The following is a 15,513-nucleotide window of genomic DNA, read 5'->3' on the forward strand; positions in this document are numbered from 1 at the left end:
CTGAATCTCAGTTTCCACTATAATAATAATGATGTCTGCTCTGTTTCTAGATTTCATTGCAGATCAATGAGAAAATGTATTATGAAGGTGCTTTCTAAATTATAAACCATCAATCAGATATGAAGAATTATCTCTCCCTAATGCTCCAACTATTTTTCAAGTCTGAGATGAACATTTACCTTCATATCATGTTATGTTACTTATTCATTTCTAGAAGGGCTTTTGTCATTCTACATCTACTCATTGGGCACCTACGTTGTGATAGGCACTGCCCTAGGGGCTGGGGAGTTAGAGGTAAAATATGGACCCATCAATAGTTTTCAGCAAAGAATGCTATGGGGCACATAGGAGTGACATCCAGTCTAGACTGGGGGTGAGAGGGGTTGGGATTGGAGGAGGAGTCAAGAATCTTTATTAAAATAGGTGGTATCTTCACTGAATTATGAAGAATTCGAAGGAGTTAAACAGGGGAAAGAGTCAGGAGAGGATAAGAACATTCCCAGAAGAACAAGTGGAATGTGAGCCTAGAGATTAGTGTTTCTATAAAGAATGCTATTGCTAATGTTAAGGGATAAATGTACTTGTATGAAATTTTCCCATGTATTGGAAGTTGTTTGGCATCCCTGCCAGGCACTAAATGTCGGTAGTACCTGCCCACTCCCCAGGCACACAGTTAATATGACAGCCAAAAATGTCCCTTCACATTTCCAAAGGCACACCCCACCACTTCATGGAGGGGGGTGGGTATCATTTCCTAGTTAAGAGCTACTGCTAAAAAAGTGGCATGTGGTAAGAATTAGAGTATGACTGGGAAGCACAGGTGGAGAAAAATGAGGAAGGCAGAGGCCACATCATAAATGGCCTTATATGTCATCTGAAGTTTACTTTCTAGGAAAAATTTCCTTGATCAGGGGTAGGTAGACCATATGTAAAGGGCTTTGGATTGAGCTTAGCACATAATACATGGTCAGTAAATTTGGATCTCTGTCCCTCAGGATCTTGCCAAACCCAAATTTAGCTCACCCATATCTGTTCTTTTCATATGCACTGTCTGTATACTTCCTGAGTGTACATCACAAAGTGGCTGATGACAGTTAACTCGCTAATGTCTATTCAACTGGAGGAAAACGGTGAGGAGGGGCAAGATGGCTCTAAGAAGTCTGTGAGGTGTGCAACAGTGTCCATCCCAAAGATTGGAGGTGCTTCTCTGCTCTCGAAGCCTTACAGTGTAGTTGTATAGGGCCTCAGTACATCTCAGAAAGAAGCTGAGGCACTGTATACCAACAGCCACTACCACCACCATCTATCTACCTGTTGCCATGGAGTGCCAAGGAGGAGCTGCTGTGGCCTGCTAACACAGGCCCACCTTGTAAATAAATGGTTGTATTCATTTGCCAAGACATGCACTAAAAATGAGGCTGTGTTACAATATTATAGTCTGTAAGGTTGTGGACTGAGCCTTCCAAATCCATTTACCCATGCTGTACTTAAGTCATAGTGAAGATATTCAGAGCCCAACTATCCTAAGTAATGCTATTTCCAAGAAAAAGATATTCCCAATTGCAGGTAAAAGATCAAAAACCTATGTGACCCTCATTTATTCTACTTTCACCTGTGGCTCTCACCACAGTAAACAACTGCTCTCAATTCCTATAAGGCATCTTTGGCCTCCAAGCCTTTGCCTGTGCTGTGCTCTATGCCTGTAATGTGCCCCATGCCTCCCTGCCCCAGCATGTCCCTTCCATGGGCTCCTAGAGCCTCCACTCCCTCTGCTGTCAAAGCACTTACCACTCTGTATTGCAATTGCCTACTTATTAATCCATCTTCCACACTAGATTTCAACCTTCCCGAGGGCTGAAAAACTGTTATATATTTCTCTGTATCTTCATGCCTACTCAATGCCTGGCACATACATACCAGACTTTCAATAAGTATTTATTGGAATGAATGCTCGAATGAGTGCGTGAACCTTCAGTGACTGGAAACCCAGCCAGAAGACCAAGGATCTCTCCCACTTTCCCACTATCTTCTGAGAACAGAGACTCCCTCCAATTATATATCCCAGAGTTTGGGTTGAGTGGAGGAAAAGGAGAGAGGAGGAGGATGTGCTGTGGGAGAGGTCAGTATTTAATGAATTTGGCTTCAGCAAGGCCAACAGCAGCACAAGTGAGAAGAAGAGGGACTCCTGTCATACAAGTCCGACTCCTCTGTGAAGGACTGTCTTAGGAAGAGGACATGGTAAAATGGAGTGGGGGTAGCCTGCTTGTAGTTTTAGTGGTTGGTTCTAATTAAACTGTAAACTTCTAAAATAGAACATATGTCCACCCAAACACCTGTACGGAAATGTTTACAGCAGCATTACTCATCATAGCCAAAAAGTAGAAACAACCCAAGTGACCATCAACTGACAGATGGATAAATAAAACGCGCTATATCCATACAATGGAATGTCTTTCTACCATAAAAGGGAACAGAACACTGTCACATGCTACAGTATGGATAGACATTGATAACATTATGCTCAGTGAAAAAGGCCAGATACCTAAGACCACATATTATTTGATCCCATTCATTACCAGAATCTATAGAGGAAAACCTACAGAGACAGAAGTAGACTAATGGTTGCTTAAGACCGTGGGGGGGGGGGGAGGGGGGGTTTTGGGAAGGTAGAGGGTGATAGCTAAAAGGCACAGGGTTTCTTTTGGAGATGATGAAAATGTTCTAAAAGTGGCTGTGCTGTTGGTTGCCCACATTTGTGAATATACTAAAAGCCGTTGACTTGTACAGTTTAAATGGATGAATTGTATGCTATGTGAATTATATCTCAATAAAGCCATTTAAAAAAACAAAACAAAACTTCTAAAATAAGGTGTTAACCCGGGCTTTTAAGAATTGTGTACCACCTGAAATAGCATAGCAAAATTGGCATATCCTGGGTCTGTCCATTTCACTGGATACTGACACCCACTCACCCACACCCTCAATGGTAATCATCAGTGTTCTGTAGGACCTAGGGGCCCATCACAGGGCTCAGTGCAATGCCTGACTGCATGGAAAGAATGTGATGAATATTAATGTAATCAAACATGTGAATTAACTACTTTATTATTAAATAAAAGGTTTCATGTCCACTTTTAATTTTTTTTAATGTTTATTTTTGAGAGAGAGAGAGAGAGAGAGAGACAGAGAATGAGCAAGGGAGGGGCAGAAAGGGAGACACAGAATCCAAAGCAGGCTCCCGGCTCTGAGCTGTCAGCACAGAGCCCTATGCAGGGCTCTAACTCATGAAATGCGAGATCATGACTTGAGCTGAAGTCAGACGCTTACCCAACTGAGCCACCCAGGAGCCCCTCAGGTCCACTTTTAAACTAGTAATTAAGCAAAGAATGGTATGCAGTATGGTTCCCTGCCCCCATTGCTGTAGAAAAGGGAATGATTATAAATTCCATTCTGATAGGTAAATTTTCTTAATTCTAAAGTATTATTTGTAATAGGATCTAATTATTTTTATATGGCTACTTGATCACTTTTATGAAAACTGTTAAAAAGTAAGTTTAGTCATCTGATAGGAAATCGAGGTATATATGTGTGCAAGATTTGTCAAGTTTCTCAACCCTTAACTGAAAATGTTCCCATCATCAGAAAAACAGCAGGCTCTGTTCACCTCTGAGAAAATAAATGTACTACATGATTTTTGTCTGAATGATTAGAACCACAAAAAGCCAAGGAACGTCATTTGCATTATTTGACTTGAAGAGACTATATTTTTTAGACCCTTCTCTGGGTAAATCTCAAGAGGGGGAAAGTTAGTAGATGCTTGTTGAACTCGACTGTTTTGCATTTTTACAAATTTACATGTGTGTTTCAAGCTACTTAAAATCTAAGGCAACAGACAGTATGTTTTTCCTAAAGAAAGGAAGTGTGTGTGTGCTCTCACGCCCACCCAAAACACTCCTCTAAATTTGAACTGAAGTATCGTGTACCTAGTTTTCCTTCTAGGATCCAGTCTCACTGCATCCCCCTTTTGCTTATCAGCACACCCCCTTTCCGATTTGTAACTCGGTGCCTGGCCGGCTGCGTGATGCCGGGAGACGTGCACGGGTGCCTCTCCCCGGGTTAGCAGTGCAGCCACATTCCGGGGATGGACGTCCGCGGCCCTGCACGAGAGCGAGAGCGTGGAAACAGCTGACTGCTGACTCAGAGGGGAAAGCAAGCCACCCGCGAATCTCATTGCAGCTCGCTGCTGCATCCCTATCCCATAATCCCTTGCTTGGTTTGCTGCAGTCTTTTCAACAGACGCTGAGTGAGAAAAAGATGTCCTGTAAGATAAAGATTGATTGGTTTGAATACCGAAAGGGGTCTCCCACTTGTTAATGACCCAGAAACATTCCTGCCGACTTTCCTGAGCCTTCTCTCTTTTCCTCCATTTTTCTTCTCTGTTCTGTTCATGAACTGGCACATCACTCCATAGAGCAGAAGATATGCTGGGCTTCTGATGATGGCTGCACTGCATGGTAGGGAATTTTAACCAGTCTCTTTGCATGGTGCTTCCAAACTCGGGAGGTTAGCAGAATGTGCATTGTTCTTTTGGATTGCCGCGGAGCTGCAGCGACAGGCTTGGGAGGATTTAATTCTTTGCCTCGTTGATTAGTCAGTCTGCAGAAATGGGTAGGTCCTAAATGTTCTGATTGCTGAGTATTATGCCAGGTGGCTAGTTGATTTCTCCTGCTCTCTCTGTTCTGGCTTTTTCTTTTCTTTTCTTTTCTTTTTTTTTACCCCCTCCTTTCTCTCTCTTGGTGATGCTGCATGCTCTGTAACTATCAGATAGGAGGAGACCCAGTCTTTGCTTAAACAAAGGCACCAAATTAACCAGAATAGGGAGAAAGTCATGCAAGATTTTCTTTCTTATCAAGTTCCTAATGTAATCTGAATAGATTTTTATTTTTACTAGTTCTCCATTTTAATGTGTATTCAGCTTCTTTTAAATAGAAGATTTCCCTCCCACTATTGCTCTGTTGGGTGCGAAGATGGGGATGAAATATTTAAGTTGCTGGATTCCTTCCTCCATACCCCAGGGTGGAGGAGAATGAACCATTCAACCCTTCCCCCACTGGGTCCTGTGTTGGAGAACCCTGGGGTTGAGCACCACGGTTCCCAGTTACCATTGGAAACCCATTCATTCATAATGCATGACTCGACCCTCTGAATTCTGAATGCCATTGATAATCAGCAAATGTGCAGAAGATGATTTGGGCTTCTTTTCTTTTTTGACATTTTTTTTTTTTTTTTTTTGCCTGCCTTTGAAGTAGACTCAAATCTGGGTGGAGTTCAATGGTAGCTTTACACAGGGGGAAAAAAATCCTTGGGTTGGACCTTAGATTTGCTTCCGGAAACAGTGGATATGATTATTCTGACAGCTTTCTCTACTAGTCTGCCCCACCCTTTCATTATTCCTCATTTTGGGAGGAGAGGAAAGCAAGTAGGAAGGCTGTTTATTTTAAGCTAGATATTGAATATTAATAAGTGGATTTCTGAACCAAAAGGCAAAATGGTATCTCTCTTAAGATAGATCCAATATCATTGCTTTAGATTCAGAAGGAACCATTTTAAAAATCATTAGTTTGTTTCTTTGGCTTAGATCCTATTACTGCAGTTTTATTCCTCGTGAATAATTGTTAGAGGTTTTTGTTTATTTTTTTAGATTAGAATATGTAAGGAGAACCATTTGTTTGTCTAGATTCTTCAGTTGATTTCTTAAGTATTAGGATTTAGTTCTACTTAGTGTGAAACTATTTTCTGGTGTCTTTCATTATTTTTGGGCAGATGCTTTAGCAGCTCGATCCTAACCCTCTGTAATGTTAAATAATGCACGCCCCTCCCGAGTGAGTGAGCACACAATGAGAAGTTTCATGTGTGCTGTGGTATGAGAAAGCAGCTTTTTGTTACAGAGAAGTGAGTCGTGGCCTATCCAAAACCTCTAAGTATTTCTTTCCAGTTCTCTCCTAGAAAGACCCAAGTGATTTGCATTGGAAAGGTTAAAATAGGACTGAATGTACAAATGTTCTCTATTACAATGTGCCTGTTTCGAGAAACGGGGAACTCAGGATATATATTCCATGTATTTTAAAAATGGAGAATAAAATCTATACATATTTTTCACCATAGTTAATATTATAATCCTGAGACGACTTATTTTTTTCCTACTTACATGAAAAAAGCTTTTGGGATTTTGTTGCTTGTGAAAGAAGCAAAAACACTCATTCTTTGTCTTACTAAAAATCAAAAATGTTCTTCGTTTGGATATTTAGAGACATTAATTTCTCCAAAGTTACAACTCTCTAAGTCAAAGGAATTCCAATGTAGCAATTTTTAAAAATTTAACCTAAGCTTAATTTTTAAGACTCCCTTGTGCTTTTTTTCATCATCTCTCTGATAAAACTAAGACTTTAACAAACCATTTGTATTATTGAAATATATGGAAGATAAATACTTTTACACTTTAAAAAATTTGCTGCCAAATTATTTACTCTTTAAAAAAATGTTTTTTCTTTAAAAAATGTGACTGACTTCTGATTATGGAATAATTATAATTTGCACACACCTGTAATTGCTTTTTTTGAAAATGTCTGATGCCATCTGTGCCCTTTATTACTTATGTAAGGATTTTGATGTCAGAATGGAATTTGTTCTATAATGGGGTTAACAGATCAGGTTTCCTCCTAGAATTTGAAGGTTTAGATTAAGCCAGATACTGAGGGGGAAAAATGAGCCCAGTGTAATTATTCAAACAGCACCTTGGAAGGAACCTTCATTACTGCTTTCTGCGTGCTAGTCTTTCTACCCTCTTTTACTTTACCCTTTTCTGCCTTTATGTTCTCAATCACCTCCGTTCCTCCATTAAGTGCTTTTTATTAAGGTAAACATTTATTCTAATCAACAACAAAATTAAATATGTATTTCCTGTCCAGGGACACAAGGGGATTTGCTGTTACACAGGCCTCTGTCTTTGGAAGTGCTGATGTAGAATAAATTTCTCCTCCTTCTTGCTAACCTCGCCCAGCTCCCGGAGCTTAGGGCTTTGGCCTTCCTCTGTCTTTTTTTTTTCTGTGGCCCCAGAATATGCAACCTCCTTGTAGTCCCAAAGGAGAGTGAGGGAGGAGTCTTGGCAAGATGATGGATATGGGGAGAGGAAGCCGCACTCAGCCTGACTGTCCCAGGTCACTGTCCATGCATGTTAATTAGTCTGACCACTTAACACTCCATCACACAGACCCAGCCTTCTGCACCTGAGAGAACCCAAAGCAAATCGTTAAGAACTGACTTAATTATATTATAAAAGGTAGGGACGTTTATGAAGAAGGCAAAGACAAATAGTTATCTATACTGAGAGGTAGAGGAAATAATAGGCATAAATATTCTAAAGACAAGTTGGGGGCTTGGCGTGAATCAACTTCCATGTAGTAAAACCCAGCAACCTTAGGAAGCTGTCTTACATTGCACCCTGGAAATAATAAGAGCCCTTGGAAAGCTTGGGCACATCCTTGCCTGGAGACAGAAGTTAAAGTGGATGGCTTCCTGAATACACACCCACTCTCCCTCACACACGTACACTCATGCATGTACTATTAGAAAAGATATTGTATCTGGCCTTCTAATTTACAAAATGGCCCATTTGGGAGGCTTGATTTAACTGGAAATAGGTCACCCTGTTTTAATTTCACTGAAGATTGTCCTCTTTTCTTTCTTCTAGTTAAGTCCTCTGTAACAATGCAAATTCAGTTGCAGGTGAATAAAAATATGCTCATAAATTTTAAAAGCTAAAAGTAACCTTGTTTCTTTAGTCATGTTTTAACCTGTGCCTTGAGCTCTAGGTACCATCTGTCCTGGCAGGTAAAAGATAGAGCATTGTGAATTATAGATAATCCTAATGGTTCAAGTTTTCTTTCTATAAATGTATTGGAAGATTTTTAACTTCTTAGGAAACTGAATTTATTTTTATTTTTTAATGATTCAGAATTTACTACTTTCTGTTTTTAAAATATTATTTATTTTTTGAGAGAGAGAGAAAGGAGCAGAGAGAGAGTGGGAGACAGAAGATCAGAGAGAGAGGGAGACAGAGGATCTGAAGTACGCTCCATGCTGAAAGCAGAGAGCCCGATGTGGGGCTCAAACTCACAAACCATGAGATCACACCTGAGCTGATGTCAACTGCTTAACGGACTGAGATACCCAGGCACCCCGGGAAGCTGATATTAGCATGTCTGCACCATTGTCATTGGCAGTAAAAATGTAACCATCCTAATAAATAAATCCAACTAAGTGGCAACAAAGAGAAGCAGTAACCCAGGAATGCCATAAAATTAAATAGAAATGGAATCTAGTGCCTTCAGGATGGTATATAATCAAGTATGCCGACTCTTACCCGCAAATCACATGTTAAAATTTTATTTTCCAAAGGAATCTTGACCTGTTTCCCAACCGTGTTTCCTAGCCCAACAAACAAGTTTTCATCCAACTCTCTCCCCTTCTCAAGCAGAGTGCTTTCAGTTTGTCTTTTTGTCTTCCAGCCTCCCTTCGAAGCTCTTCCCTCTCTGGTGTCAGCAATAAAAAGTTTGGATGATTACCTGACCTAAATGGTATACTCTGGGGTGGGAATTGTGGTCTCAACCCTAGAATTGTGGACCCAGGCATTTTCCTTTTGTTTCTTCTCCTCTCAAGTTCTTCTTTTCCACTTGGTTGTCATTTCCACCAAGTTCTAGGAGATTTGAGAACATGAGCCAGAAAAAATACCCAAGGCAACGGGAGGGAAGAAACGCTGGGATTTGGGGTTTTTCTCTGCCCAAGGATTTTGTTACATGTGTATTGCATTGTTGTTACAAAAGCTGTTGAGTGGGCACACCCCACTAATGAGGAATTTACGTGTCAACTTTCTTAGACTTTGCTCACGTGTGTCCTCAGTGGTTCTCAATTCCTGTTCCGCATTTATGAGTGTGTTTAAGTATGTCACTGAATATTTACCCTCTGGCTGACGGCTTGTGTTGCTAAAGATTAGACGATCACATGGGAAGGCAGGTAATGTCTGATGTCAAATGAAAGCATTCACATGACTGATGACAACCATGCTCTTTATTGTGTAAGTCAGCCAGTGCTGCTTTTTTCTGCTCCTGGGACTGAATCCATTCCCATGTTATACTTTATTTACTCAGTTCATTCAAAGAAATGATGAGTGTCTATCATGTACGAGGCACAGTTCTAGCTGCTGCAATCCTTGCCTTCGTGAATCTTACATCCTAGAGAGGTGGGGAGGAGACAATATGCAAGATAAACACATTACATACTATATCAGAAAGTGACAGGTGCTACAGAGACCGGAGATAGCAAGTGCGGGGGTGTGGGGGACAGGTTTCAATTTTAACCAGAATGGTCAGATTGAGAGGGTGCTATTGAGCAGAGTGGTAGAGAGGAGAACGAAACCCCTCCTGTGAGCAGTATTGCTATTGGTTTTCCACTGACAAGGAGACTCAGCCAGCCTCCCCACATAGCTAGAGCTCCCATAGCTAGTTAATGTCAAGAGCACCCTAATGTTGGCTATTTATGTAGTTTTAAAATGGCTCTTCTTAGAGCGCCTGGGTGTCTCAGTCAGTTAAGAGCCCAACTCTTGATTGTGGCTCAGGTCATGATCTCATCGTTCATGAGATGGCGCCCCAAGTTGGCCTCTGTGCTGACAACTTGGAGTCTGCTTGAGATTCTCTCTCTCCCTCTCTCTCTCTGCTCCTCCCCCACCTGCTCTCTCGAAATAAATAAATAAACTGAAAAAAAAAATTTAAACTAAAATGGCTCTTCTTGCCATCTCTTTTCTGTCATTTCCTTTGTGTTGGCCTCTTGTCAGTATATTCAGTGCGAGTTCCCGCATCCAAGAGGATCCGGGTTCCTACAGAGACAAAGCCCACCCCCAGCATGTCTGCAGGTGCTTCTGTCCAGAAATTGGGTTTGCAGATCTCCAGGAGAAGAGTAATTCTACATTCTGATCTCTTTTCTTCCCATGTGCTTATTTCCGCCAGTTATGTGAGTAAGAAGGATCACTGACACTTCAGAAACCAAGCTGGGAAAGGAAAACAGCCGAGACTCTAAACCAGTATTTATTGCTTTTCTAATCAAAACGACCAGAAACTGTGGTAGCGCCCAAACACTTTGATTAAAGGCTGTCACACGTTTTATGTGTGTTCCTCGCGGCATATTCAGACTGACGGAAAGCTTCCCGGGGTGCTTGTTAGCACATTCTGCGCCTCCATTTTTCTTGGTACATTATCCCTTTAGGAGTAGTCAAATAGTCTTTCTATTGTGGGGATCCAGTTATATTCAGGGAATGATCATTACCCTGGCAGTGTCTCAGTTTGGGGATCTTTGGGGGCTTGGAAGCCTTTTGTGTTGATTCTGAGAGTCCTAAAAATCCAGACGTCTTCAACAGGTCATTGTGACAGATCTGTAATATTGGCATGATTTTAAATTAGTGTTAATGAGTCAACTCAATTCACCATAAATTAACAATACTAACAAAGACATACTCCCACCCACTTCAATAATTATTGTAAAATTAGAATGAAATATTTTTATTTCAACATCAGAGCAGAATAATGTGAGCTCAGGAAATTCCTTTTACTCAAATTATACCCTGATTAAAACAAATGTTTTCTCCTTGCCCAAACCCTAAAATTCTAAGGTTAAAAAAAAAAAAAGAGTGAAACAATGCGATGTTTTCTCTGTACTTTCTTTGATACTAGCATGACTGATTACTTCAAAGGGGGATATGAAATTTTTCACAAGTTATTCAAATTAAAATGATTTTTTAACATATTTTAACTGGAAAGTTCAATATAATTTTTTAACAATTTATTTATTTGTGTGTTTGTTTTATTTATTTATTTATTTATTTATTTATTTATTTATTTTTGAGATAGAGAAACAATGTGAGCAGGGGAAAGTGGCGGGGGGAGGGGGCGGAGGGAGAGAAAATCTTAAGCAGACTTCTGTACTCAGCATGCAGCCCAGATGCGGGACTTGATCCCATGACCCTTAGATCATGACCTGAGCCAAAATCAAGAGTCATATGCTCAACCAACTGAGCCACTCAGGCGCCCCTTAGATATAATTTTTAAAAATATGGAACACGTCATGTATTTGTGTGTCTTCTGTGCTCAGGGGCCAAGACAATCTTCTGTATCATTTCAATTTTAGTGCTGCTGAAGTGAGCATTCCATAATTTTTATCACACACACACACACACACACACACACACACACAGGTGTTAATCTTGTTTAAGATTAGGTGTCAGATAAAGCAGAAGACTTGAAATCTGAGCTTTCTGATTCACTGATTTTACTGGGTGACCTTGAGCAAGTCATTTAAACCCTCAGCCTTGGTTTCCTTATCTTAAAGACAGACAAATCCATTCCTTCCCTTTTCTGATGTCATGGGGATATGGTTAAAGAAAAGCAGATGATGTGCCAACACTTTGAGTTCCTGAGACATGAGCCACATTTAATCCAATCAATGAATATCATACTCTACTCTCGTTCTTCAGGGAGACATTCTATGAAAGAGATAGCAGATAGTGCTGGCTAATTAATTATGTCACACTCACACTGTTTTAACTAGTGCAGTGAGTTCTGTTTGAATGTGACACTCTTATATAGCAGGTGCTTTCACAAGATTCTATCTGTTTATAAATCATGCTCTTTAATGAGCTTATCTAGAAAGTATAATGTTGGGATATGGGTGTGTCCTATATGTAACTATACTCAATTATGTATAACTAGTAGAATTTTTTAAATGTTAATGTATTTATTTTGAGAGAGAGCACCCACATTCACGTGAGGGGGAGAGAGAAAGAAAGAGGGAGAGAGAGAGAGAGAGACAGAACGAGTGCAGAGCTCGACTTGAGGCTCAATCTCACGAACTGTGAGATCATGATCTGAGTCGAGTGAAGAGTTGGATGCTCTATCTACTGAGCCATCCAGGTTCCTCGATAGAATTTTCTTAATAAAAGTTGACATACTTTTAAAAAATTTGGTGAATTGGTGGGGAGAAAGAACTTTCATTCATGTTTGCAAAGAGCTTTGGTTAAAAAGTGTAGAATTGTTGATTCTGTTAATATGGTATATTTTCCAGCTTCAAACACAGGTCCCAGGCCAAGTTAAAATGTTATATATAAACCAAGCTTCTGTAGTGCATACAGTCGTCTTAAAGCACACAGTCAAGGGAGGTGTGGTGGTTTAAGGGATGAACAGGCTATGAGTTTTGCATTCTGGCAAACTTTTTAACTGAGTGAAGGTTTTCAAAAATCTGTGGAATGAGAATAATATTACTTCCTGCCTAGCGTCATTGAAAATTAACATTTCATTTTGGTAGAGTGTATCTATTGGGGATTGGGGGGCTGTGATACTTTCCCAAATATTTAGAAAATTAAGAAGTGAATTTTAGCTTAACCTTGGTTTACCCCTTTGGAATAGAAGCCAGATGTTCTTCAAAGTGGTAAATGAAGCTGTGTTTTATGTTGTAATTTTTCTCTCCTTTAGAGGCCCTCTGCATTTTTCTCTCTTGCTCTCTGCTATTTCTCTTTTTCTGGCACGATCTCTGACATTTTGAAACCTTCTCTGAATTAATTTCACCAGGTCCTTCAGATTCCCACACATAAATACCAACAGACATTTCTTAAAATATTAGAAATTATCTGCCTTTGTCTCTGCTCTGTGGCAAACACATTTTAGCATAGAATCTATAAACCTTTATTTCTGAAGAGAACACTCTGAACCACATACAAAGGTATTAATAAAAAAATTCTAATTATTCTGGGGTGCCTGGGTGGCTCAGTCAGTTAGCTTTTGACTTCAGCTCAAGTCGTGATCCAACCGGATTCGAGCCCTGCGTTGGGCTCTGTGGCGACAGCTCAGAGCCTACAGCCTGCTTCAGATTCTGACTCCTCTCTCTGCCCCTTCCTCACTCATACTCTTTCCCTCTCTCTCTCTCTCAAAAATAAATAAATATTAGAAAAAATTTAAATAATTTCTAGTTATACCATCCTTGCATGTTAACATATGCAGGGGAGGGAAACCCTTTTTTTTTTTACACACTTAAATTCTGTTCCTGAAGACTGTGAATTAAACTGACCAAAGATTATCGGGAGATTTCACTGGTAGTTTATGTTTCCAAAATAATATATATATTATATTATATATTATATTTTGTCAAAGCTTATTAATTTAATATTTTTAATTTTACATGCATGGGAGCTTCACAGAAAAGAAGTGAAAACCCAAAGAGGCAGTTAGACCTGGGAGCTGATACACTGTTTTAACAAAGGATGACAAATGGTGGAGAAATGGCTTGACAAAGGAAAAGGAGGTTTGGGGGCAGTAAACTGTAGGGAAGTGACCAAGAAATGTATGGTACATAAGGGTTATTTAGTAAGGTTTGTTATGCAGACTCCTCTCCCCTCCTATACCTGGTGATCATCAAGAGTCTCCTCTTTTTGGTATGGGTGAGTGGGGCACCTTTACAGATGAAAATTTCCTTTGAACGTGGGAAATCTATGCCCTGCTTTTCAGCAGATGGGAGAGAGCAGAGTGCCCCTCGCCAGCCACCGGCTGCCCTATCGTGTCTGCTGTGTCTCAGCTGCCTTCAGCTCAAAATAATGCTTACGCCAAAATGGCATATTTTGGAGTGACATTTTGATCCGCTACAAGTTCAATAGTTGGGAAACCATTTTATCTTAGTAAGACTATTCTATTCGATATGGATTCCATTTTAATAAGACTGGAGATATAGAGTCAAATATAGCCATAAACGAAGGCACGAACAGGCATGGCATAGCTGTATTTAGCCCCTCAGTTTCCACTGCTTGCAGAGCCAGCAAGCAGGTCCCTTTGTGCAGCATATGTCTTCTGATCTGTCTTGTTTTCATGGTGAATATGTGTTCATTGTATTGATTTATAAAATAAACAGGCATTTCACGGTATGCCTCATCCAACATTGAGGGCTGGTGATGGTCATTTTGAGGTCACTAGCATGGAATTCTACCTGTATTTCTAACACAATGCCTGTAGTGAACGAACCCATGATTGATTTGCACTTACAAGTTATTGCATATTTTTCCTGTCTGACAGCAGCAGCGTGCAGGGTCAAAGACAGCCGGCCTCCCATGTCAGTGGTCTAGGATGGCCAGTGAAGCCACCAACATCCCAAGTCCTGTGGTGCGCCAGATTGACAAGCAGTTTCTGATTTGCAGTATATGCCTGGAGCGGTACAAGAATCCCAAGGTTCTCCCCTGTCTGCACACTTTCTGCGAGAGGTAAGCGTCCTTTGTGCTCAGAGAAGATAGTTTCACAGACTGATCTCCTACAACTTACCAAAGAGTTCTTTCCAGAATTCTTCAATTACCTATGGGAGACATTAGTCTTTTGTGCTTATGACAGATATCTAGAAACATAATCATGAGTTATCAAAAATATACTCTATTTTAAATGATTACAAGTGAGAGAAAACAATCCAGTAGCTACTGACTCATTCCCACAGGGCATAGAACATTAAATATTTTAAGCTTTAAAAATTTTTTAAATTTCCCCTTTGTTTTCCATCAACTTTTGCTAACCACAGTTCCCTCATAGAGTGTCTTTGGTAAGGGCCAGGTATGGGGCGCCTGGGTGGCTCAGTCAATTCAGAGTCTGACTTCAGCTTTGATCTCATGGTTTATGAGTTCGAGCCCCACGTCATGCTCTGTGCTGACAGCTCATAGCCTGGAGCCTTCCTCAGATTCTGTGTCTCCCTCTCTCTCTGCCCCTCCCCTGCTCATGTTCTTTCTCTCTCAGAAATAAATAAACATTAAAAAATTTTTTTAAAATATATTATTTTCTCTCATGACACGTTAGGTAAAATACCTGGTTATTGAGGAGTTAGTTAAAAGGGAGAGCTTCCTCTCAAAGATACTTCAGAAGACACATGCTAATGGCACATTTGAACATAAGGATGTTGCAGATGAAGAAAAAAACTGTGTGTATGAAGTAATTATAAATTTCCTGAACATGCAATTTGCTATATATGAAAACACATTCCTTTGTCCTTCTTAAATAGTTTTTTCCATTGAGTTAATCAGTGATCAACATACATCTTACCTTCTTGTTTAACTTAGCATAAGCAATTAAGCAGATTAAGTTTGTTAATAATTTATCTGTGTCCTAATTTAAGTATTTGCCTAGTAAGGTTATATTTTTTTCTTAAAAATAAATATAGTAATTATGTTTTATAGCATTCTGTTAAATATATTTTCTATTATTATTAAATATACCTAATTAAACTGCTTTAATTCTTGTTATAGAATAGAAAATGGTGTTTACAATGGCTTCCAATCAATGCTAATTATATTTGCCATCCATTTACTATACATTTGTTAAAGTTGATTTACTTTGGAAGATCTCAATTGCAACAGACTAATCACATCCTTGCTGGTGATGGATAGAG

At 39.8% G+C, this 15,513-nt stretch overlaps 1 protein-coding gene and 1 non-coding gene across 2 annotated transcripts in view; one reads left to right on the forward strand and one right to left on the reverse strand.

The window, feature by feature from the left end:
* TRIM2 (tripartite motif containing 2) overlaps positions 1 to 15,513 on the forward strand; it is a 166,964-nt gene that overhangs the window by 97,326 nt on the left and 54,125 nt on the right. Inside the window, exon 2 of the mRNA XM_039234340.1 lies at positions 14,163 to 14,347. Within this exon, the coding sequence (XP_039090271.1) occupies positions 14,214 to 14,347 (134 nt within the window). The 5' untranslated portion in view covers positions 14,163 to 14,213. The remainder of the gene's footprint in view (positions 1 to 14,162; positions 14,348 to 15,513) is intronic.
* Positions 11,155 to 11,257, reverse strand: LOC120233233. The gene has a single exon (XR_005528763.1). It is a non-coding gene; the product is annotated as a U6 spliceosomal RNA (small nuclear RNA).

Source organism: Hyaena hyaena, unplaced genomic scaffold (genome assembly GCF_003009895.1).
Source record: "Hyaena hyaena isolate Hyena2069 unplaced genomic scaffold, ASM300989v1 scaffold_89, whole genome shotgun sequence".
NCBI lineage: Eukaryota > Metazoa > Chordata > Mammalia > Carnivora > Hyaenidae > Hyaena > Hyaena hyaena.